Raw genomic sequence first — 26,978 nt, 5'->3', positions numbered from 1 at the left:
CATCCTTCTAAACTCCAGTGAATACAAGCCTAGTCTTTTCAATATCTCCTCATATGACAGTCCCACCATCCCAGGGATTAATCTCGTGCTGCACTGCCTCAATCACAAGGATGTCCTTCGTATCGTAATCGTAATTAAATAAATTATTGTTGATACAACAAACAAGATGAGATTCATTCTGCTGTGGTAATCCACTTGGTTGGATGAAGAGCGGGCCTGATTTCCCAGTAGTGCTGCCACTGGCTTGAAGAATAAAGCAGCGTAGGTTGCCAGAAGGAATGCAAGGAGAAATCCCGCCTCCTTGTATTTTCAGTTGCAATCATTTTTGGCTTCTTGCTTATATTAATTTCTTTGTTGTTTTTCTGTGTATGGATCTCCGCTGTGGCTTTTTTCTCTCTGTTGTCTAGGTAAACTTTTGCCTTTGACATTTTCGGTTCATGCCACAGATGTCAGCCTTCTCTTTAAGCAGGTAGAAGGATGTGGTTGCATGGCGCATAAAAGCCGACCCGAGGGTTTATCTCTGTGCTATAAATCAGGTTACTTTATGCTAATTCTGCAGGCTATTTACTCCATTAAGCCAGCATTTCTCTATCTTTTCAACATTAAATACTTGGTTACCTATCTTCAGTTTTCACTGAAAGGTGGCGAGTTAACGCATGATATTGCCAAATTCTGTCCCTATTCATCTGTTGCTCAAACTTTCATCTCTGCGTGGCTACCTCTAAACCTGGTTATTCCACTACAATCCTGGCCTGACTCCCACGTCTAGTCATCCATTAACTTGAGATCTTCCAAATTCTTGCTTCACATATTCAAACTTGTGCAATATCTGCCGTCCCGTCACCTATCCGTGTTTGCTGATGTACGTGGAATGATGGCTAACCAACCGCATGAACATAGTTTTTGTAGATATCTGCATTCCCAATGTCTGGCCTTTCGCTCAATTACTCCACTGTCGGCCTGCAACATCTTCACTGTCAAATCACCAATTACTTGAATCCCTGCTGCAAAATGCTACAAACACCATTCTCCCCCTTTTTAAGGTGCTCCTTGAGATTTGGCCCAGCTTTCGACCAGCCACCTTAATAGTTTTTTGTATGGCTAGCTGCAAAATTTTGTCTAATAAAGGGCCTGTCCCACTCACAAGATTTTTTCGGCGACTTGCCAGCACCCATCATAGTCGCAGCAGGTTGCCTAAAATTTTCAACATGTTGAACATTCTGCGGCGACCAGAAAAAGATACGACTCTTTAGGCGACTACTCACGACCTTACAGGCGACATGTCGCAAGGCTCCCCTCCCGCCTTCCTTCTTTGCTCCCGTTTCTCCCTCCCTCCCTCCCTCCCTCCCTCCCTCCCTCCCTCCCTCCCTCCCTCCCTTCCCCTCACTCCCTCCCTCCCTCCCTCCCTCCCCTCCTTTCCTCCCTCCCTCCCTTCCTCCCTTCCTCCCTTCCCTCCTTCCTCCCTTCCTCCATCCCTCCTTCCCTCCCTCCCTTCCCTCCTTTCCTCCCTCCCTCCCTCCCTTCCTCCCTTCCCTCCTTTCCTCCCTCCCTCCCTCCCTCCCTCCCTTCCTCCCTTCCCTCCTTCCCTCCTTCCATCCCTCCCTCCATCCCTCCCTTCTCTCCTCTGCTTGGAAAGACTGGGAATTATAGGAAGTAGGCTGAAAAGGTTTTGATGGCCAAACCCACGTCAACTAATTGGACCCAGCTGTTACCAATGATGCTGGGGTTGGCCTCCCCTGAATGTCACCCAATATTTCAACCTGAGAAGGGAACATACTGGACCTCGAATAGACACAAAAAGCTGGAGTAACTCAGTGGGACAGGCAACATCTCTGGAGAGAAGGAATGGGCGACATTTCAGGATGAGACCCGTCTTCAGACACCGTTCCTCAGTTTGAAGTCTGAAGTAGGGTCTCGACCCGAAACATTAACCATTCAAAACCACATAGCGAATTCTAAATGTGTAGGAAGGAACTGCAGATGCTGGTTTACACTGAAGATAGACACAAAATGCTGGAGTAACTCAGCGGGACAGGCAGCTTCTCTGGAGAGAAGGTATGGATGACGTTTCAGGTCGAAACCCTTCTTCACTCTTTAGAAGGCTTGACCTGAAACATCACCCATATTGTAGCGTACTTCATTGTTCAAGGATCTATGTAAATGTGCTATGATGACACTATTAATGTTACTTCACAAGCAATGTTACCAAATTTCTGCCGGTTCCGTTACAGAAAGAAAGCAATGTAACATCAACGAGCGCCCAGGCAGTAAGTACTGATATATTGTAACCTATTGATTGTGATTGACTGCTATCCAATTGTATCAAGAGAAAAAGAGAATTACAAATAAATCACTACAATTAACAGTGACAGGTTCCGTTACAGAAAGAATGCTCACCCAGAATATTTCAACCTGAGGAGGGAATATACTAGACCTTGTATCGACACAAAATGATGGAGTAGCTCAGCGGGACAGGCAACATCTCTGGAGAGAAGGAATGGGTGACATTTCGGGTCGAGACCCTTCTTCAGACTCTGTTCCTCAGTTTGAAGTCTGAAGAAGGGTCTTGACCCGAAACGTTATCCATTCCTCCTCTCCAGAGATGCTCCCTCTCCTGCTGTTACTCCAGCTTTATGTGTCTATCTACGGTTTGAACCAGCATCTACAGTTCCTTCCTACACAATAAAGTACAAAATCTTCACTCCATGTAAGACTCTCGTGCACACACAAAAGACATGACCGTCAGATTGCACCATTAATTTACTTGCACGCAAGGGGAGAATGCCTAGTCAAAGGCTAGACGAGCAACTCCACAGATTAATAACAATTACAGCATATTTATACACTCAAGTCCACGTTGCATGTGTCCACATGTAATGGTCCCTCTTAGGTGTGGTTACAAAAGCTGAGGAGTCTACTAAGAGTCACTTCTGCCAGGTGGGCCCAGAGCTTTGTGCAAAAGCTCAGGCATCAATCTTCAAAACCACATAGCGATTACTAAGTGTGTAGGAAGGAACTGCAGATGCTGGTTTACACTGAAGATAGACACAATATGCTGGAGTAACTCAGCGGGATAGGCAGCATCTCTGGAGAGAAGGAATGGGTAACGTTTCAGGTTGAGACCCATCATTCAGTCTTTAGAAGGCTCGACCCGAAACATCACCCATTCCTTCTCTCTAGACATGCTACCTGTCCCGCTGAGTTACTCCACCGTTTTGTGTCTGTCTTTAACAAATACTAAGCTATTCTTATCATGTTAATGAACCAAATTTTTATTTCTTTATTCTCTATCTTTTTAGTGTAGTTTAGTTTAGAGATACGGGGCAGAAACAGGCCCTTCGGCCCACCGAGTCCGCACCGACCAGCGATCCCCACACATTAACACTATCCTACACACACAATTTACATTTATACCAAGCCAATTAATCAACAAACCTGTACGTCTCGGACAAAAACACCTCGCAGGTCACGGGGAAAACATACAAACTCCGTACAGACAGCGCCCGTAGTCGGGATCGAACTCAGGTCTACTCTCGTTGTGAGGCAGCAACTCTACTGCTGCTCCACCGTGCCACCCTTATGGTTATCTGTGAATCAACTTAGCGTACTTCATTGTTCAAGGATCTATGTAAATGTGCTATGATAATACTATTGATGCTCATTCACAAGCAATGTTACCAAATTTCTGCCGGTTCCGTTACAGAAAGAAAGCAATGTAACATCAACGAGCGCCCAGGCAGTAAGTACTGATATATTGTAACCTATTGATTGTGATTGACTGCTATCCAATTGTATCAAGAGAAAAAGAGAATTACAAATAAATCACTACAATTAACAGTGACAGGTTCCGTCACAGAAAGAAAGCTCACCCAGAATATTTCAACCTAAGAAGGGAATATACTGGACCTTGTATCGACACAAAATGTTGGAGTAGCTCAGCGGGACAGGCAACATCTCTGGAGAGAAGGAATGGGTGACATTTTGGTTCGAGACCCATCTTCAGACTCTGTTCCTCAGTTTGAAGTCTGAAGAAGGGTCTTGACGCAAAACGTCATCTATTCCCTCTCTCCAGAGATGCTGCCTGTCCTGCTGAGTTACTCCACCCTTTTGTGTCTATCTTCGGTCTGAACCAGCATCTGCAGTTCCTTCCTGCACAATAAAGTACAAAATCTTCACTCCATGTAAGACTCTCGTGCACACACAAAATAACATGACCGTCAGATTGCACCATTATTTTACTTGCACGCAAGGGGAGAATGCCTAGTCAAAGGCTAGACGAGCAACTCCACAGATTAATAACAATTACAGCATATTTATACACTCAAGTCCACGTTGCATGTGTCCACATGTAATGGTCCCTCTTAGGTGTGGTTACAAAAGCTGAGGAGTCTACTAAGAGTCACTTCTGCCTGGTGGGCCCAGAGCTTTGTGCAAAAGCTCAGGCATCAATCTTCAAAACCACATAGCGATTACTAAGTGTGTAGGAAGGAACTGCAGATGCTGGTTTACACTGAAGATAGACACAATATGCTGGAGTAACTCAGCGGGATAGGCAGCATCTCTGGAGAGAAGGAATGGGTAACGTTTCAGGTTGAGACCCATCATTCAGTCTTTAGAAGGCTCGACCCGAAACATCACCCATTCCTTCTCTCTAGACATGCTACCTGTCCCACTGAGTTACTCCACCGTTTTGTGTCTGTCTTTAACAAATACTAAGCTATTCTTATCATGTTAATGAACCAAATTTTTATTTCTTTATTCTCTATCTTTTTAGTGTAGTTTAGTTTAGAGATACGGGGCAGAAACAGGCCCTTCGGCCCACCGAGTCCGCACCGACCAGCGATCCCCGCACATTAACACTATCCTACACACACAATTTACATTTATACCAAGCCAATTAATCAACAAACCTGTACGTCTCGGACAAAAACACCTCGCAGGTCACGAGGAAAACATACAAACTCCGTACAGACAGCGCCCGTAGTCGGGATCGAACTCAGGTCTACTCTCGTTGTGAGGCAGCAACTCTACTGCTGCGCCACCGTGCCACCCTTATGGTTATCTGTGAATCAACTTAGCGTACTTCATTGTTCAAGGATCTATGTAAATGTGCTATGATAATACTATTGATGCTCATTCACAAGCAATGTTACCAAATTTCTGCCGGTTCCGTTACAGAAAGAAAGCAATGTAACATCAACGAGCACCCAGGCAGTAAGTACTGATTTATTGTAACCTATTGATTGTGATTGACTGCTATCCAATTGTATCAAGAGAAAAAGAGAATTACAAATAAATCACTACAATTAACAGTGACAGGTTCCGTTACAGAACGAATGCTCACCCAGAATATTTCAACCTGAGAAGGGAATATACTAGACCTTGTATCGACACAAAATGTTGGAGTAGCTCAGCGGGACAGGCAACATCTCTGGAGAGAAGGAATAAGTGACATTTTGGTTCGAGACCCATCTTCAGACTCTGTTCCTCAGTTTGAAGTCTGAAGAAGGGTCTTGACGCAAAACGTCATCTATTCCCTCTCTCCAGAGATGCTGCCTGTCCTGCTGTTACTCTAGCCTTTTGTGTCTATCTTCCGTCTGAACCAGCATCTGCAGTTCCTTCCTGCACAATAAAGCACAAAATCTTCACTCCATGTAAGACTCTCGTGCACACACAAAATAACATGACCGTCAGATTGCACCATTATTTTACTTGCACGCGAGGGAAGAATGCCTAGTCAAAGGCTAGACGAGCAACTCCACAGATTAATAACATTCACAGCATATTTATACACTTAAGTCCGTGTCACATGTATTCACGTGAAATGGTTCCTCTTATGTGTGGTTATAAAAGCTGATGAAGTAGAATTAATGGTAGCTACTTCTCCTGGTACTGCATTATCTAACAGTAGAGTCAGTAGGGCAGTAAGAGTATTATTATTATAAACCCTTTTGTCATAATAAAGCAAAATAAAGAAATAGTCTTTCTGACATCCTGTCATGTGTCAACAGCTTCCCTTTATGCCCCTTTGTTATACAAGATGTGGTTTTCTTTCTGCTAACATAAGTAACAGATGCTCTTACACAAGAAATGGTCTGCTATTCAGCTGACATCTGAAATTGCCAAAATGTTTGAGAAAGAACTGCAGATGCTGGAAAATCGAAGGTAGACAAAAATGCTGGAGAAACTCAGCGGGTGAGGCAACATCTATGGAGCGAAGGAAATAGGCAAAGTTTCGGGTCGTGAGGGTGGCTGGGGAAGGGGGGGGGGGGAAGAAGACAGGAAGAGGCGGAGACAGTGGGCTGAGGGAGAGCTGGGAAGGGGAGGAGAAAGCAGGAACTACCTGAAATTGGAGAAGTCAATGTTCATACCGATTGCCAATGTGGCTTGGCCCAATATCCCATCAACCTTTGCAAACTACTTTGGCCCATTTTCCCAAATTTTCCACAAAGACAAACTCAAACTTTATTCGGCATGTCGTTTGGGAGGGTATACCGGGAGCAATCGTTATTGGGTCTGACATGTGTGGGAGCAGTTTGAAGACCAGTTGATCAAAGTTCAGGAGCGGCATGCTCCAGCAAGGGGGAGTGATAAGGATGACAAAGTAAGGGAACCTTGGATGACCAAAGTTGTAAATTTGGTCACAAAGTAAGAGTAAAAGGAAAGGTTTGAGAGGATGGAAGCAGTTGGGGCTTATGAGGGATATAAGCCTGCTTTAATCTATCAGAAAATACGGATATATTACACTTGATAACCATCTATATAATTGATATAATTAGTTAATGTCTGCAGCACAAGCATTATCCCACTAGCCATCAACAGTGAATGGTAGAGCTCTGGGAGTGTTGCAGAGCAGAGAGATCTAGGAGTGCAGGTACATAGTTCCTTGATGTTGGCGTCACAGGTAAATAGGGTGGTCAAAAAGGTTTTTGGCACATTGGCTTTCATCAGTCAGTGTATTGAGTATAGAGGTTAGGATGCCATATTGCAGTTATATTAATCAATGGTGAAGCCGCACTTACCATCGCGGAGCCTGGGATCCTTGTCGAGGATCGCCAGTGTTGGATTTCCGATCGCGGGGCCTGCTGACTTTAACACCGTGGAGCTGTGGTCTGCGGACCTTTAAGCCGCGGGCGCGGCGCTGACTTTAACATCGCGTAGCCTGGGATCTTTTGCCGAGGATCGCCAGTGTTGGAGCTCCGACCAGCTCAGCCTGTGGCCGCGGTCTCCGGTAAGAAGCAGCCGATTCGGGTACTCCAAGCCGCAGAGTGTGTTCCGATCCGCCCAATAACGGAGTTCCGATCATCCCGGCGAGAGGGCCTGTACATCGGGCTGTCCGTAGCGGCGACTGTGGAGGGCTCAAAGGCCCCGACCACGGGTGAACAAGGAGGAAGATGACTGAACTTTATTGCCTTCCATCACAGCGGGAAACATTGATTCCACTGTGGTGGATGTTTATGTTAAACTCTATTGTGTATTGTGTTCTTTTTATTAATATGGCTGTATGGTAAATCAAATATCACTGTAACAATTGGTGCATGTGACAATAAATGTGAACTTGAACTTGAACTTGAAATTAATAACTCCATGAAAGTGACTACACAAGTAGATAGAGTTGTAAAGAAAGCATAGGGTATGCTGGCTTTCATAGACCATGACCATATGCACATCATTCTTCCCTTATTTGCTTCTAATCATCACCTTCCTTACTTATCAAATTCCACCATCTATCTATAGCTTCTTGTGTGTCCACTTATCACCCACCCACCACTGTCCACCAACTGCACCTTCTCATCCCTCACCTGGCTCCATCTGCCCACTTAATTCTAGCTTGTGCCTGCCAGCCACTGCCTCACCTTCCTTCTCTCATATTTACACTGGCCACACTTCTCTGCACCCTTCGTCCTGACACAGTATCTTGATCCAAAAACTATCCCTTCACCTCCACAGATGTTGCCTGAGCTGCTGAGTTCCTCCAGCAGTTTTTTTTCCTGTGCTTGGAGTCACTTCTGCCTGGTGGACCAAGAGCTTTGTGCATCAATCTTCAAACCCAAACAGCGAATACTAAGTGTGTAGGAAAGAACTGCAGATGCTGGTTTACACTGAAGATAGACACAAAATGCTGGAGTAACTCAGCGGGACAGGCAGCAACTCTAGAGAGTAGGTATGGGTAACGTTTCAGGTTGAGACCCATCTTCAGTCTTTAGAAGGCTCGACCCGAAACATCACCCATTCCTTCTCTCTAGACATGCTACCTGTCCCGCTGAGTTACTCCACAGTTGTGTGTCTGTCTTTAACAAATACTAAGCTATTCTTATCATGTTAATGAACCAAATTTTTATTTCTTTATTCTCTATCTTTTTAGTGTCGTTTAGTTTAGAGATACGGGGCAGAAACAGGCCCTTCGGCCCACCGAGTCCGCACCGACCAGCGATCCCCGCACATTAACACTATCCTACACACACAAGGGACAATTTACATTTCTACCAAGCTAATTAACCTACAAACCTGTACATCTTTGTGGCGTGGGAGGAAACAGAATATCTTGGGGGGAAAAAAACCCACGCAGGGGAAAACATACAATCTCCGTCCAGACAGCACCCGTAGTCAGGATCGAACTCAGATCTATTGGGGTTGTGAGGCAGCAACTCTACCGCTGCGCCACCGTGCCGCACTTATGGTAATCTGTGAATCGACTTAGCGTACTTCATTGTTCAAGGATCTATGTAAATGTGCTATGATAATACTATTGATGTTAATTTACAAGCAACGTTGCCAAATTTCTGCCGGTTCCGTTACAGAAAGAAAGCAATGAAACATCAACGAGCGCCCTGCCAGTAAGTACTGATTTATTGTAACCTATTGATTGTGATTGACTGCTATCCAATTGTATCAAGAGAAAAAGAGAATTACAAATAAATCACTACAATTAACAGTGACATTTTATTGATATGACCATGTTTAGTGTTCCTACTTTACCTTGCCTCATCATATTCAGAGCCTGGATACTCATGTTTTACTCTTCTTCTTCTTGTGTATGGCGTGCACAGCCTAAAGTTGTATGACAACTTGTTCTATTTGATCTTATTTGATTGTGCACGCCGGGTTGATTGCATTCGTCGAAACACGGCGGACCACATGAAGGTTGCAATCTCCCACCCCATGTTTTACTCTAATAAATCAGTAGGGAGACTGGATCTGTACACATTATTCCCAATGCACTCTGAAAAAGGCTCTATATAATTGATCTCCACTGTTGTAATCAAATTATTTTTGCCACAGAAGAGTTAGATATAGCTATTAGGGCTAACGGAATCAAGGGATATGGGGAGAAAGCAGGAATGGGGTACTGATTTTGGATGACCAGCCATGATCATATTGGATGCAGTGCTGGCTCAAAGAGGCAAGTGGCCTACTCCTGCACCTATTGTCTATGTTTCTATGTTTCTGTTTCCCAATTGCCTCACAAACCTGCAAGCTAATTTTGACTACCCATTCCTTCTCTCCAGAGATGGTAACCCCTCCACTCCCTCTCTCTCCATCCCTCCCCCATCCATGTCGCACCAGGTTCCCGTTCTCACTGGGCAAACAGCTAACAAGAATAATAATAATAATAATGGATGGGATTTATATAGCGCCTTTCTAATACTCAAGGCGCTTTACTTCGCATTATTCATTCACTCCTCAGTCACACTCGGTGGTGGTAAGCTACTTCTGTAGCCACAGCTGCCCTGGGGCAGACTGACGGAAGCGTGGCTGCCAATCTGCGCCTACGGCCCTTCCGACCACCACCAATCACTCACACACATTCACACACATTCACACACAGGCAAAGGTGGGTGAAGTGTCTTGCCCAAGGACACAACGACAGTATGCACTCCAAGCGTGATTCGAACCGGCTACCTTCCGGTTGCCAGCCGAACACTTAGCCCATTGCGCCAAATGTCGTCCAATGGCCTGCATCCTTCATCATTGTTACTTTTTTGCATATCTTTCATTCATTCATTTGTCCTATATCTCTCGTTTCCCTTTCCCCTGATGAGTCTGAAGGTCTCGACCAGAAACGTCACCCATTCCTTCTCTCCAGAGATGCTGCCTGTCCCGCTGAGTTACACCCACGACGCATCGACCCATTTAACATATGATGCGTGTATGAGGCGCAAATGACGGCCAAGTGGCCCTTTAGAGTCATTGAGTCATACAGCGTTCAAACAGGCCCATCGCCCCAACCTGCCCACACCGACCAACATGTCCCATCTACACAAGTCCCACCTGCCTGCGTTTGACATTACATGTCTAAATGTTTCTTAAACGTTATCATAGTCTCTGCCTCAACTATGTCCTTCAGCAGCTTGCTCCACACACCCACCATCCTACGTGTGAAAAAGTTACCCCTCAGGTTCCTTTTAAATCTTTCTTCCCTCACGTTAAACCTACGTCTTGTGGTTCTCAACGGCCGTATTCTGGCCAAGAGACTGTGCGTTTACCCAATCTATTCCTCTCACAATTTTGTACCCTTCTATAAGATAATCTCTTATCCTCCTGCGCTCCAAGGAATAGAGTCCTAACCTGCTCAACCTCTGACCCTCGAGTCCTGGCAACATCCTCGTAAATCTTTTCTGTACCCTTTCCAGCTTGACAACATATTTCCTATAACATGGTGCCCAGAACTAAACACAATATTCTAAAGGTACACAGAATGCTGGAGAAACTCAGCGGGTGCAGCAGCATCTATGGAGCGAAGGAAATAGGCAACGTTTCGAGCCGAAACCCTTCTTCAGACTGATAGGGGGTGGCGGGGAGAAGGAAGGGAAAAGGAGGAGGAGGAGCCCGAGGGCTGAGGGATGGGAGGAGACAACCCGAGGGCTGAGGAAGGGGAGGAGACAGCAAGGACTAACAAAATTGGGAGAATTCAATGTTAATGCCCCCAGGATGCAGACTCCCCAAGCGGAATATGAGGTGCTGTTCCTCCAATTTCCGGTGTTGCTCACTCTGGCTATGGAGGAGACCCAGGACAGAGAGGTCGGACGGGGAATGGGAGGAGGAGTTGAAGTGCTGAGCCACCGGGAGGTCAGGTAGGTTCTCGCGGACCGAGCGGAGGTGTTCGGTGAAACGATCGCCCAACCTCCGCTTAGTCTCACCGATGTAGATCAGCTGACATCTAGAGCAGCGGATGCAGTAGATGAGGTTGGAGGAGATACAGGTGAACCTTTGTCGCACCTGGAACGACTGCTTGGGTCCTTGAATGGAGTCGAGGGGGGAGGTAAAGGGACAGGGGTTGCATTTCTTGCGGTTGCAACGGAAAGTGCCCGGGGAGGTGGTGGTACGGGAGGGAAGGGAAGAATTGACAAGGGAGTTGCGGAAGGAGCGGTCTTTGCGGAAGGCAGACATGGGGGGAGATGGGAAGATGTGGCGAGTGGTGGGGTCACGTTGGAGGTGGCGAAACTGACGGAGGATTACTTGTTGTATGTGACGGCTGGTGGGGTGAAAGGTGAGGACTAGGGGGATTCTGCCCTTGTTGCGAGTGCGGGGATGGGGAGAGAGAGCAGTGTTTCGGGGTATGGAAGAGATCCTGGTGCACAATATTCTAAATGTAGCCTCATCAACATCTTATATAAATAACTGCAACATGTCCCACCAACCTTTATACTCCATGCTCGGATTGATGAAGGCCAAAGAGCCGAAAGCCATTTTGATCACCCAAACTACCTGCAACTCCACCTTCAAGGAACTATACACCTGCATTGCTAGATCCTTCTGCTCTACAACACTCCCCAGAGGCCTACCATTCACTGTGTAGATCCTGCCCATGTTAGACTTCCAAAAATGCAACACCTCACATTTCTCTGTATACATTGCATCAACCATTCCTCCACCCACCTGGCCAACCGATCAAGATCCTGCTGCGATTTTTGACAACTTCACTATCTGCAAAACCATCCACTTTTGTGTCATCTGCAAACTTACTGATCATGCCATGTACTTTCTCATCCAAATCATTGATTATAGATAGCAACAGCAATGGGCCCAACACCAAACCTTGAGGCAGACCACTGGTCACAGGCCTTCAGTCTGAGAAGCAACCTTCCACCATCACCCTCTGCTTCCTTCCATGGCCACATTTCTATCCATTCAGCTATCTCTCCTTGGATCCCATTCGATCTAACCTTCTGGAGCAGCCGATCATGCGGAACCTTGTTGAATGCCTTGCCAAAGTCCATATATACTTCTACAGCACTGCCCTCATCAACCTTTTTGGTCACGTCATCAAAAAAGCTTGCTCTATGTTCTTATTTGGTTCTTCAGGTTCTGTTACCGAAAGAAAGCAAAGAAACATCAACCAGCATTAAAGCAACAAGTACTACAATCTTTTTCAGTCTATTGATTGTGTTTTACTGTTATCCAACTGTAGATCATAAGGTCATGTGACAGGAGCAGAAATAGGGCATTCGGCCCATCAAGCCTACTCCACCATTAAATCACGTCTGAACTATCGCTCCCTTCTAACCCCATTCTCCTGCCTTCTCCCCATAACCTCTGACACCCGTACTAATCAAGAATCTTTCTATCTCTGCCTTAAAAATATCCATTGACCTGGCAAAGAATTCCACAGATTCACCACCCTCTGACTAAAGAAATTCCTCATCATCTCCTTCCTAATTCTTAGGCTAAGACCTCTAGTCCTAGACTCTCCCACCAGTGGAAACATCCTCTCCACATCTATCCAATTCGGTAAGTTTCATTGAGCTACCCCCTCATCCTTCTAAACTCCAGCAGGTGGAGGAACCAGTGCCGCCAAATGCTCATCATATCTTAAACCCTGTATCAAGAGAAAAATCACTTAAATCACTACAATTAACAGTGACCAATCTGAATATTTAATTCATATGACCATGTTTAGTGTTCCTTGTTCATCGTGCCTCTCCATGTTAAGTGTCTGAATACTCATGTTATACAATTAGGTAGGGAGACCTCGTCTGTAGATATTATTCCCAAAGCACTCTAACAAAGACTCCATATCATTGATATACACTGTTGTATTCACATTATTTTGTTCTAAAGGAATTTGTTTTCCAATTGCTTCCAAACCTGCAAGCTAATTTTGAGTATACAGGGACACCAAGCACTCCAGCCTTTTAATCTCCGCCTTTTAAAATGCAATGTATTTTTATTTTAATTCCTTCACGAATGCTCTGTACTATTTTGTTCTCATTTACCTTATCTTCATTAAATCTGTAATTCATACCGCTGGGGTGTAGGCTGCTCAAGCTAAATATGAGGTGCTGTTCCTCCAATTCATGTTGGGCCTCACTCTGACTGTGGAGGAGGCCCAGGCCGGAAAGGTCAGTGTGGGAATGGGAGGGGGAGTTAAAGTGTTTAGCAACCGGGAGATCGCGATAGCCGAGGCGGACTGAGCGAAGGTATTCAGCGAAACGATCGCCGAGTCTGCGCTTGGTCTCACCGATATACTGTATAGGAGTCAAGGTCATCCTGCTGAGTTTCACTGTTTGTATTACTTGCTATCACCTTCCCCACAGCCAACAATGGACCATTGTGGCCTCCGCTTTTCCTTGGTCATCGTTGCTGGCTTTGATCTGTCTTTTTGCGTATCTTTCATTAAGTTGTTCTATGTACCTTTTCATATTTCTCCATTCCCTCTCCCCTAACTTTCAGTCTGAAGAAGGGTCTCGATGCGAAACGTCACCCATTCCTTTTCTCTAGAGATGCTGCCTGGCCTACTGAGTTACTCCACTCATCTGCAAATCAAACACTCATCTGTAACCACCCCTCAATTCCCAGGATAGACACAAAATGCTGGAGTAACTCAGCGGGACAGGCAGCATCTCTGGAAAGAAGGAATGGGTGACGTTTCTGGTCGATCCTCAATTCCCCAGCTTTGTCCGCCCCACCTCTTCTCTCCAGCTTTTTCCCCTTACGACAATGTCTGAAGAAAGTGCTTGGCCCAAAACATCAGCTCTATATTCCCTCTACAGACCTGACCTGCTGAGTTACTCTAGCATTTTGCATCAGTATACAATGAACGGTCCAACTAATGTTCTATAACCTTTTTACTCTTATACTCTTATACTGAAGAAGGGTCTCGACCCGAAACGTTACCCATTCCTACTCTCCAGAGATGCTGTTTGTCCCGCTGAGTTACTCCAGCATTTGGTGTCTAATACTAATACACTAATACTCTTATATTCTACATACTAGCCGAGGAAAGCACATATTCCATATTCCTCGTTCACCACATATTCAGTCATCACTTTCAGGATACTGTTGGGCCTACTCTTTCTCTGGTTACTTTCTTGACCTTATTGATGTGTACAAGATCATGAGGGGCATGGTTAAAATGAAAGCTCAAAGGGGGGGGGGGGGGGGCGGGGCGCGGCATGGCATGTGGCATCACACACACTAATTACCGCCCCGCACACACGCTAACTACCCCCATTGATATTATATTAATATTATTAATTTGCTCCTTTTACCCCATAACCGCCTATCCATTGACGCATAGCCCCCAACTCGCAGGCTCATCTAGAGAGGGGGGGGGGGGGGGGGATAGAGAGTGAGGGCAGAGAGAGAATAGGGAGAGACAGAGAGAGAGGGGCAGAGACAGAAGGGCAAGAAGGACATACATACATACAAACAAGATAAGACTTTTAGTTATATATAGATTTGGACAATTATGGATCAGAAGGGTTTAGAGGGATATGAGAAAATGTTGGCAAATTGGATGAGCCTAACTTGGTTGACATGGACAAGGTGGGCCGAAGGGCCTGTTCTGTGCTGTACAACTCTAACTATAACTCAATAATCTTACCCTACATATAAAATTCTTTATGACATTTCTTAAAACTGCATGCCAGTGATATTTTGTGTACCCTCTTTACCGTCTTAATTTTTTTAAAGTACTTCTTTATGCAGCGTAAGTTCTGCACTCCTATTACTCCTGCTCTATATTCAGTTTGTTGCACTTGCCATATGCTTCCTTTTATTTCTTTATTCTACAGATGTGGAATTGGTATTGGCCAATGGTATTGACCAATATCTACCAGTAATTGTACATCACTGCTGATAATATCTTGCACATTTATGCTGCCCAATGACGTGCCATTGTTACTACTGAGAAAGTTGTGTTTCCTCACCTCCATTCCACTGAAAATAAAATTCTCAAAAGCCTTAAGGGCCTGTCCCACTCGGCAAATTTTTTCGGCGGCTGCCAGCGTCATTGACTGACATATCAGGGTCGCTGAAAGATTTTGAACATTTCAAAATCCAGCGGCGACAAAAAAAATGTCACGACACTTGAGGCGACACCGCGCGTCAACACGTCGTCACGCCTCGACTTTTTCAGTGACCTGATACGTCAGTCAATGATACCGACAGTCGCCGAAAAAGATCGCCAAGTGGGACAGGCTCTTAAGGAATTGCGACAGAGTTAGTGAAGCAATAGAAGAGAACCACTACACTTCATATTTCGCTTGGGCAGCTTACAACCCAACAGTATGAATATTGATTACTCTAGCTTCAAGTATCCCTTGCTTTCCCTCTCTCTCCATCCCTCCCCCACCCTAGTTCTCTGACAAGTTTCACTGTCCTCCTGATTAATTTTACTGTTTGTATGCCTCGTTGTAGCCTTCCCCTCAGCCATCAATGGACCATTCTACATTTCCCTATCATCGTCTGCATTGATCTGTCATTTTCACACAACCTTCCATATCTCTAGTCTCCCCCTCCCCTGACTCTTAGTCCGAAGAAGGGTCTTGACTCGAAACGTCACCCATCCCTTCTCTCCAGAGTAAGTTATTCATACAAAGGGTGGTGGGTGTAGGGAACAAGCTGCCAGAGGAGGTAGTTGAGGCTGGGATTATCCCATCGTTGAAGAAATAGTTAGACAGGTTCATGAATAGGACAGGTTTTGAGGGATATGGACCAAGCGCAGACAGGTGGGACTAGTGCAGCTGGGACATTGTTAGTTGGTGTGGGCGAGTTGGGCCGAAGGGCCTGTTTCCACACTGTATCACTCTATGATTCCCTGACTCTATGCTGCCTGTCCCGCCGAGTTACTCCAGCATTTTGTGTCTATTCACAGTATCTTCTGTGTTGTTTTGAAACTGGCACAATAAACTCTGAGTTCGTCAGGGAAAAATATTTGCCTCCAGACTCGGTCTAGCTGATAGACGATTAAGACTCAGTGCAAAGGGATCGACTCTTCTCAGTGTCACATTCACGCTGGCAAGGTTGGTGATAAAGGCAGATACAGAAGGGGCATTTAAGAGGCTTTTAGATAGGCACGTATTTGCAGGGAATGGAGAGGTGTAGCTCATGCGCAGGCAAAGGAGATTAGTTTAACTTGGCATCATGTTCCACATGGACAAATGGGGACAAAGGGCCTGTTGCTGTTCGATGTTTTAGTGAGGGTAGGAATAGGAGGACAGTTATGTGAGTGTGGGGCTGAGGAATTGGTGGAGCGAGCAGGGATTCAGATTTTTTGGGCCTCCGAGATCTCGTCTGGGGCAGAGATGATCTGTAAGAGAAGGACTGGTTGCAGGGGAACTGTGCGGGCACCAATATCCTTGCGGGCAGGATTGCTGGTGCTACTCGAGAGGGTTTAAATTAGATTGACAGGGCGATGGTCTCCAATGTCATGGTGAGACCGGTGGAAGGCTGAAGGTTGGTACAGAAGTCAATGGCAGAAAATTCAGTAGACAGGATAGGCAAGATTAGGTCAGGAAGGGAGGAAAGACTGTTGGATTAAATTGCATTTACTTCGATGCTGGAGGCCTGACAGTTAAGATAGACACAAAATGCTGGAGTAACTCAACGGGACAGGCAGCATCTCTGGAGAAAAGGAATGGGTGACGTTTTTATGGTCGAGACTCTTCTTCAGACAGAGAGTCAGGGGAGAACGAGATTAGAGATATGGAAGGGTGAGGTGTGAATACGACAGATCAAAGCAGATGCTGTTGAAGGAAATGTAGAATGGATCATTGTTAGCTGAGAGGAAGGTGACAATGAGGCATACAATCAGTAAAATTAATCAGGAGGACAGGGAAACTAGTTGGAGGGATCCACGGTGAGGGAGAGATGGAGAGAGAGGAATAGCAAGGGATACTTGAAGTAAGAGAAGTCAATATTCATACTGCTGGGTTGTAAGCTGCCCAAGCGATATATAAGGTGCTGTTCCTCCAATTTGCATTGATCCTCACTCTGACAGTGGAGGCCCAGGACTGAAATGTCAGTGTGGGAATGGGAGGGGGAGTTAAAGTGTTTAGCAACCGGGAGATCATGTAGGCCTAGGCGAACTGAGCGGAGGTGTTCGCCGATATATAGATCACACCTGGAACAGCGGATACAGAAGGTGAGGTTGGAGGAGGTGCAAGTGAACCTCTGCCTCACTTATGGGGTCCTTGGACGGAGTCGAGGGAGGAGGTATAGGGACAGGTGTTGCATCTCCTGTAGTTGCACAGGAAGTACCTGGGGCCCACCGAGTCCGCACCGACCAGTGATCCCCGCACACTAACACCATGCTACACCCACTAGGGACCATTTACATTTATACTAAGCCAATTAACCAACAAACCTGTATGTCTTTGGAGTGTGGGAGGAAACCGAAGATCTCAGAGAAAACCCACTTGGTCACAGGGAGAACGTACAAACTCCATACTGACAGCACTCATAATCGGGATCGAACCCGGGTCTCTGGCGCTGTAAGCGCAGCATCTCTACCGCTGCACCACCTAGCTTTAAAATAGTTGTGGATAAGGACAGAGCTAGTCCACAAGTTAAAGTTCAGAAATGATACAAGGCCAATTTTGATGTTATTACATAGAAACTAGCAAAAGATGATTGGAGTAGGTTGTAAGTGAGCAAAGAGATGTCTTGAAATTGTTTTGCTTCTTAAAGGTTGATTGTGAGAGTTTAAGGTAAGCATATTCCCGTTAGAGTAAAGGGCATGGCAAGGTGGAACCATGGGTGACCATAGAAATTGTGGCTCTGGTCAGGAGAAAGAATGAGGCATTAGGTCAAGACAGCTCGGATCAAGGTTTCCCTGGAGGATAATAGAACCAAGACAGAAAGGGAGGCATGAAATGGCTCTGGCAGGTATGATTAAAGAGATTCCAAAAAGATTTTAAGTGTATGAAGGGATATGTATTACGTTGGACAGAATGCAGAGAAGATTTATGAGGATGTTGCCAGGTCTTAAGGTCATGAACTATAGGGAGAAATTGGACAGGCTAGGACTTGAGCAGTCTGAAGAAGGGTCTTGACCCGAAACGTCACCTATTGTTTTTCTCCAGAGATGCTGCTGAGTAAAGGGCCTGTCCCACTTTCATGACCTAATTCACGACCTCTGCCGGGTTTGCCCTTGACTCATACTCACAGCATGGTCGTCACGAGGTCGTAGGAGTTCGTAGGTAGGTCGGAGCAGGCCATGATGTTAGTCGTAGGTACTCGTGGCACCAAGTAGGTCGGGGCATTTTTCTAGCATGATGAAAAATGTCCACGAGTAAAAAAGGTCGTGAATTAGGTTGTGAAAGTGGGACAGGCCCTTTACTCCATTTTTTGTCTCTCTTAGGACTGCAGGAGGCTGAGGAGTTATCTTATAGAGGTGTATCAAACCACGAGGGGACTAGATAGGGTGAATACATAGACTCTTTTTTCCAGTGCAGTGGAAGCAAGAACTAGAGGATATGGGTTTAAGGTGAGATGGGATAGATTTAATTAGACATAAAATGCTGGAGAACCTCAATTTAGACTTTACTTTAGACTTTAGAGATACAGCACGTAAACTGGCCCTTTGGCCCAACGAGTCCACGCCGACCAGTGATCACCCCATACACTAGCACTATCCTACATAACAGGGACAATTTACAATCTACAGTAGCCAATTAACCTACAAACATGCACGTCTTTAGAGTGTGGGCGAAAACCGGAGCACCCAGTGAAAACCCACGCAGTCACAGGGAACACGTACAAACTCCACACTAACAGCACCCGTAGTTAGGATTGAACCCGGATCTCTGACGCTGTGAAGCAGCAACTCTACCGCTGTGCCAGTGTGCTGCCCGAGAATATGTCTCTGGAAGACATGGATAGGTGATGTTTCAGGTCAGGATCCTTTTTTCAGAATGAGAGTACGAGAAGTAGTTGAGACAGGTTTAATAACATTTAAAAGGCATTAGACCAGTTATGTGTACGACCAAGCTTAAGCTTGGCGATCGCTTTGACCAACACCTCCGCTCAGTTCGCAATAACCAACCTGATCTCCCGGTGGCTCAGCACTTTAACTCCCCCTCCCATTCTGAAACCAACCTTTCTGTCCTGGGCCTCGTCCATGGCCAGAGTGAGGCCCACCATAAATTGGAGGAGCAGCACCTCATATTTCGCTTGGGTAGTTTACACCCCAGCGGTATGAACATTTACTTCTCCAATTTCAGGTAGTCCTTGCTTTCTCCCTCTTTCCCCTCCCCTTCCCAGCTCTCCCACAGACCACTGTCTCCGCCTCTTCCTTTCTTACTAATGCTGGAGTAACAGCAGGACTGGCAGCATCTTTGATTATCGACCCGAAGGGTATCGACATGAAACATCACCCATTCCTTCTTTCTAGAGATACTGCCTATCCCGCTCAGTTACTCCAGCATTTTGTGTCGATGAACGTAAATGCAGATGGTAAGTTTTCAGATAATACCAAGATTAGTGAAGATGCAAATAGTGAGGAACACTATCAAATGATGCAGAGGGTTATAGATCCGTTATATATCGGGGCGGAGAAGTGGCAGATTGAGTTTAATCTGAGCAAGTGTGTGGTATGCTTGCCTTTATCAGCCAGGTATTGAGTATCAAAGGCCTTCATCAGCATTCAACAGTTGATTTTAAGGTTCTCCTGTTTGTCTATGAAGCCCTAAACGGGGTTGCTCCCCCCTACGTCACAGACCTCCTTACCCCTTGCTCTACCTCCAGGTCCCTCAGGTCGGCTGACTTGGGGCTCCTGGCTGTCCCGCGGTCTAAACTTAAGCTCAGGGGTGGCCTAGAGTTTGTTGCGGCCCCTAGACTGTGGAGCAGCACCCCCCTCCCTATCAGATCTGCCCCCTACATCGACTCTTTTAAGTCCAGGCTCAAAACCTATTTTTATTCACTAGCGTTTGAATCCCCCTGATGTGGCTGATCTTTGTTTTGTGTCTTTGAGCTGATTATTTGTAGCTGTGTGCATTCCTGTGTATGTCTGTTTCTTTTTGTGATTTTAGCTACCTGCTCTGGTTTGTAAAGCACTTTGGTCAACGTGGGTTGTTTTTAAATGTGCTTTATAAATAAATTTGATTTGATTTGATCAGCCAGGTATGAATATGGAAGACCTTCATGAGTCAGGTATTGAGTATAGAAGGCCTTCAGCGGTTAGGTATTGAGTATATACAGTGCATTCAGAAAGTATTCAGACCCGTTCACTTTTTCCAGATTTCTTTACGTTACAGCCTTATTCTAAAATCTATCATCAATCTACACACAATACCCCATAATAATTATGTGAAATTGTTTAGAAATGGTGTTTAGAAATTTTTGCAAAGTAATTAAAAAAAACAAACTGAAATATCACATTTACATAAGTATTCAGACCCTTTACTCAGTTCTTTGTTGAGGCACCTTTGGCAGCGATTACAGCCTCAAGTCTTCTTGGGTATGACTCTACAAGCTTGGCACACCTGTATTTGGGTAATTTCTCCCATTCTTCTCTGCAAATCCTCTCAAGCTCTGCCAGGTTGGATGGGGAGCGTCGATGCACAGCTATTTTCAGGTCCCTCTTGAGTTGTTAACCATATAACCATATAACAATTACAGCACGGAAACAGGCCATCTCGGCCCTACAAGTCCGTGCCGAACAATTATTTTCCCTTAGTCCGACCTGCCTGCACTCATACCATAACCCTCCATTCCCTTCTCATCCATATGCCTATCCAATTTATTTTTAAATGATACCAACGAACCTGCCTCCACCACTTCCACTGGAAGCTCATTCCACACCGCTACCACTCTCTGAGTAAAGAAGTTCCCCCTCATGTTATCCCTAAACTTCTGTCCCTTAATTCTGAAGTCATGTCCTCTTGTTTGAATCTTCCCTATTCTCAAAGGGAAAAGCTTGTCCACATCAACTCTGTCTATCCCTCTCATCATTATAAAGACCTCTATCAAGTCCCACCTTAACCTTCTGCGCTCCAGAGAATAAAGACCTAACTTATTCAACCTTTCTCTGTAACTTAGTTGTTGAAACCCAGGCAACATTCTAGAAAATCTCCTCTGTACTCTCTCTATTTTGTTGACATCCTTCCTATAATTGGGTGACCAAAATTGTACACCATACTCCAGATTTGGTCTCACCAATGCCTTGTACAATTTTAACATTACATCCCAGCTTCTATACTCAATGCTCTGATTTATAAAGGCTAGCATTCCAAAAGCTTTCTTTACCACCCTATCTATATGAGATTCCAACTTCAAGGAACTATGCACAGTTATTCCCAGATCCCTCTGTTCAACTGCATTCTTCAATTCCCTACCATTTACCATGTACGTCCTATTTTGGACTGCCAAGGTGTAGCACCTCACATTTATCAGCATTAAACTCCATCTGCCATCTTTCAGCCCATTCTTCCAAATGGCATAAATCACTCTGTAGACTTTGGAAATCCTCTTCATTATCCACAACACCCCCTATCTTGGTATCATCTGCATACTTACTAATCCAATTTACCACCCCTTCATCCAGATCATTGATGTACATGACAAACAACAAAGGACCCAACACAGATGCCTGAGGCACCCCACTAGTCACCTGCCTCCAACACGACAAACAGCCATCCACCATTACCCTCTGGCGTCTCCCATTCAGCCACTGTTGAATCCATCTTGCTACTCCTGCATTTATACCCAACAGTTGAACCTTCTTAACCAACCTTCCATGAGGAACCTTGTCAAAGGCCTTACTAAAGTCCATATAGACAACATCCACTGCTTTACCCTCGTCAATTTCCCTAGTAACCTCTTCAAAAAATTCAAGAAGATTAGTCAAACATGACCTTCCAGGCACAAATCCATGTTGACTGTTCCTAATCAGACCCTGTTTATCCAGATGCTTATATATATTATCTCTAAGTATCTTTTCCATTAATTTGCCCACCACTGAAGTCAAACTAACAGGTCTATAATTGCTAGGTTTACTCTTTTTAAACAATGGAACAACATGCGCAGTATGCCAATCCTCGGGGACTATTCCCATTTCTAATGACATTTGAAATATTTCTGTCATAGCCCCAGGTATTTCTACACTAACTTCCCTCAATGTCCTAGGGAATATCCTGTCAGGACCTGGAGACTTATCCACTTTTATATTTTTCAAAAGTGTCAGTACTTCTTTTACTTTGAAACTCATTGTATCCATAGCTACTCTACTAGTTTCCCTTACCTCACATAATTCAATATCCTTCTCCTTGGTGAATACCGAAGAAAATAAATTGTTCAATACCTCCCCCATCTCTTTTGGCTCTGCAGATAGCTGTCCACTCTGTCTCTCCAATGGACCAATTTTATCCCTTGTTATCCTTTTGCTATTAATATAGCTGTAGAAACCCTTTGGATTTACTTTCACCTTACCCAAAGCAACCTCATATCTTCTTTAAGCTTTTCTAATTTCTTTCTTAAGATTCTTTTTACATTCCTTATACTCCTCAAGCACCTCATTTACTTCATGCTGCCTATAATTATTGTAGATCTCCCTCTTTTTCCGAACAAGATGTCCAATTTCCCTTGAAAACCAGGGCTCTTTCCAATTTTTACTGTTTCCTTTCAACCGAACAGGAACATAAAGATTCTGTACTCTTATAATTTCCCCTTTAAATGTCCTCCATTTCTCTTCTACATCCTTCCCATAAAACAAAATGTCCCAGTTCACTCCTTTTAAATCATTTCGCATCTCATCAAAGTTAGCCTTTCTCCAATCAAAAATCTCAACCCTAGGTCCAGTTCTGACCCTCTCCATAATTATATTGAAACTAATGGTATTGTGATCACTGGACCCGAAGTGCTCCCCAACGCATACCTCCGCCACCTGTCCCGTCTCATTTCCTAACAGGAGGTCCAGCACTGCCCCTCCTCTAGTAGGTACCTCTATGTATTGCTGCAAAAAACTATCCTGCACACATTTTACAAACTCCAACCCATCCAGCCCATTTACAGAATGTGTTTCCCAGTCTATGTGTGGAAAGTTGAAATCTCCCACAATCACTACCTTGTGCTTACTACTAATATCTGCTATCTCCTTACATATTTGCTCTTCCAATTCTCGCTCCCCATTTGGCGGTCTATAATACACCCCTATAAGTGTTGCTAAACCTTTCCCACTTCTCAGTTCCACCCAAATAGCCTCCCTAGATGAGCCCTCCAATCTATCCTGCCAAAGCACTGCTGTAATATATTCCCTGACTAGCAATGCAACACCTCCACCTCTTGCCCCTCCAATTCTATCACACCTGAAGCAACGAAATCCTGGAATATTTAGTTTCCAATCACAGCCCTCCTGCAACCATGTTTCACTGATCGCCACAACATCATACTTCCAGGTGTCTATCCAGACTATAAGCTCATCCACCTTTCTTACAATGCTCCTAGCATTAAAATATGCACATTTAAGAAACCCCCCGCCTCTTATTCTCTGTTTATTTCCTTTTTCTTCTTTCTCCTCTTGTGTCCGAATGCTTCCCTTTTCTGCTTCCTGCCTCCCATTCTGTCTACTAGCTTTCTCTATTTGAGTCCCTCGCCCCAACCATTCTAGTTTAAAGTCTCCCCAGTAGCCTTTGCAAATTTCCCCGCCAGGATATTGGTCCCCCTCGGGTTCAAGTGCAACCCATCCTTTCTGTACAGGTCCCACCTTCCCCAAAAGAAGTCCCAATGATCCAGAAACTTGAATCCCTGCCCTCTGCACCAGTCTTTCAGCCACGCATTTATCCTCCACCTCGCTCCATTCCTACTCTCACTGTCGCGTGGCACAGGCAGTAATCCTGAGATTGTTACCTTTTTGGTCCTTTTCCTTAACTCTCCTCCCAACTCCCTAAATCCTCCCTTCAGGACCTCTTCCCTTTTTTACCTATGTCATTGGTACCTATATGTACCACGACCTCAGGCTCCTCTCCCTCTGATTTAAGGATATCTTGGACGCGTTGAGACACGTCCGAGACCTTGGCACCAGGGAGGCAGACCACCATCCTGGTCTCCCGACTGCGTCCACAGAATCGCCTATCCGACCCCCTAACAATAGAGTCCCCAATTACTATTGCCCTCTTCTTTTTGTCCCTACCTTTCGGAGCAACAGGGCCGGTCTCTGTGCTGGAGGCCCGTCCGCTGTCGCTACCCCCGGGCAGGCTGTCACCCCCATCCGTACTCAAACAGGAGTACTTATTTCCAAGGTGTACCGACATTGGAGTACTCACTCGTCCCTGCCTCTGCCCCTTGCCCTTCCTTAGCGTGACCCACATGTCTCTCTCCCGTGGTTTTGGAGTGACCACCTCCCTATAACTCCCCTCTATGACCTCCTCATTCTCCCTGACCAGACAGAGGTCATCGAGCTGCTGCTCCAGGATCCTAATACGGTCCCTTAGGAGCCCCATCTCGATGCACCTGGTGCAGATGTGGACGTCTGGAGGGCCATCCGACACCATGACCTCCCACATCTGACATCCCGAACAGTACACTGCTCTGGCTGTCATTCTCCCGCCTTACCCTGGATACAATACAAGTATAATACAATAGAAACTGCTGGGAGAAATCAGCAGGTATCTGACACAAACAGCTGCTCCCTCTTGACCTTTAAACTGTACCTTTATTATATAAACAAAAAGCACTGTACCTTTACTAAAGCACTGTACCCTTAGCTCACTGTACCTTTAACTCACTGTACCTTTAGCTCACTGTACCTTTACTAAAGCACTGTACCTTTAGCCCACTGTACCCTTGGCTCACTGTACCTTTACTAAAGCACTGTACCCTTAGCTCACTGTACCCTTGGCTCACTGTACCTTTAGCCCACTGTACCTTTAGCCCACTGTACCCTTGGCTCACTGTACCTTTAGCCCACTGTACCTTTAGCCCACTGTACCTTTAGCCCACTGTACCCTTGGCTCACTGTACCTTTAGCCCACTGTACCTTTAGCCCACTGTACCTTTAGCCCACTAGCTCACTGTACCTTTAGCCCACTGTACCTTTAGTTCACTGTACCTTTAGCCCACTGTACCTTTAGCCCACTGTACCTTTAGCCCACTGTACCTTTAGCCCACTGTACCTTTAGCCCACTGTACCTTTAGCCCACTGTACCTTTAGCCCACTGTACCTTTAGCCCACTGTACCTTTAGCTCACTGTACCTTTAGCCCACTGTACCTTTAGCCCACTGTACCTTTAGCTCACTGTACCTTTAGCCCACTGTACCTTTAGCTCACTGTACCTTTAGCCCACTGTACCTTTACTAAAGCACTGTACCTTTACTAAAACAGAAATGCTAACCTGAGGTTGCACCCAATCAGCTGCTTCCTCTAGTCTGCTTCCACCAATCAGCGGCTTCCACCAGAACCCTCCCTATGGAGTGTGGAACGTTACAGATTTCGGTAACTGACCCCCCTCCACTCGCTCCAACGGTTCCCGGGCCTCTGTGAAAGAAAGCCCCGCGCTCGATTTAAATACTCACAGCCCTTGTTCTATCGGGTTCAAGTCCGGGCTCTAGCTGGGCCACTCAAGGACATTCACAGACTTGTCACAAAGCCACTCCTGCGTTGTCTTGGCTGTGTGCTTAGGGTCGTTGTCCTGTTGGAAGGTGAACCTCCACAACAGTCTGTCCTGAATGCTCTGGAGCAGGTTTTCATCAAGGATCTCTCTGTACTTTGCTCCGTTCATCTTTCCCTCAATCCTGACTAGTCTCCCAGTTCCTGCCGCTGAAAAACATCCCCACAGCATGATGCTGCCACCACCATGTTTCACTATAGGTATGGTATTGGTTAGGTGATGAGCGGTGCCTGGTTTCCTCCAGACGTGACGCTTGGCATTCAGGCCAAAGAGTTCAATCTTGGTTTCATCAGACCAGAGAATCTGACCAAAGTTTCTCATGCCTTTTGGCAAACTCCAAGCGGGCTGTCATGTGCCTTTTACTGAGGAGTGGTTTCCATCTGGCCACTCTACCATAAAGGCCTGATTGGTGGAGTGCTGCAGATATAGTTGTCCTTCTGGAAGGTTCTCCCTTCTCCACAGGGGAACTCTGGAGCTTTGTCAGAGTGACCATCGGGTTCCTGGTCACCTCCCTGACCAAGGCCTTTCTCCCCTGATGGCTCAGTCTGGCCGGGCAGCCAGCTCTATGAAGAGTCCTGGTGGTTCCAAAGTTCTTCCATTTAAGAATGACGGAGGCCACTGTGCTATTCGGGACCCGCAATGCTGCAGATCTGTGTCTCGACACAATCCTGTCTTGGAGGTCTATGGACAATTCTTTTGTCTTCATGGCTAGGTTGTTGCTCTGACATGCATTGTCAACTGTGGGACCTTATATAGACAGGTGTGTGTGCCTTTCCAAATCATGTACAATCAATTTAATTTACCAATGGTGGACTCCAATCAAGTTCCGGAAACATCTCAAAGATAATCAATGGAAACGGGATGAACCTATGCTCAATTTTGAGTGTCATAGCAAAAGGTCTGAATGCTTATGTAAATGTGATATTTCAGTTATTTATTTTTAATTATTTTGCAAACATTTCTAAACACCTGTTTTTGCTTTTATATTATGGGGTATTGTGTGTAGATTGATGATAAAAAAAAAAGAATTGAATCCATTTTAGAATAAGGCTGCAACGTAACAAAATGTGGAAAGAGTGAAGGGGTCTGAATATTTTCAGAATGCACTGTAACAAAGCCCTGTTTTGTCTGGTGCTGCCATCTTCAGGG

The 26,978-nt window shown here is 45.4% G+C and overlaps 1 protein-coding gene across 19 annotated transcripts in view; it reads left to right on the top strand.

Annotated features, from left to right (window-relative positions):
• Positions 1-26,978, top strand: part of cfi (complement factor I) — an 86,916-nt gene that overhangs the window by 1,861 nt on the left and 58,077 nt on the right. For 2 of the 19 annotated variants that reach the window (XM_033019480.1, XM_033019489.1), the window contains exons 2-5: positions 2,219-2,267; positions 3,692-3,739; positions 5,167-5,214; positions 8,802-8,837. In XM_033019480.1, coding sequence (XP_032875371.1) covers positions 2,219-2,267; positions 3,692-3,739; positions 5,167-5,214; positions 8,802-8,837 — 181 coding nt within the window. The remainder of the gene's footprint in view (positions 1-2,218; positions 2,268-3,691; positions 3,740-5,166; positions 5,215-8,801; positions 8,838-26,978) is intronic. The other 17 variants (XM_033019506.1, XM_033019515.1, XM_033019496.1 and 14 more) reach the window with 17 other exon arrangements.

The sequence above is a fragment of the Amblyraja radiata genome, chromosome 1, assembly GCF_010909765.2.
Source record: "Amblyraja radiata isolate CabotCenter1 chromosome 1, sAmbRad1.1.pri, whole genome shotgun sequence".
NCBI lineage: Eukaryota > Metazoa > Chordata > Chondrichthyes > Rajiformes > Rajidae > Amblyraja > Amblyraja radiata.
Note: the sequence above shows the minus strand (reverse complement) of the source record. Positions and strands in the feature narration are given on the sequence as shown.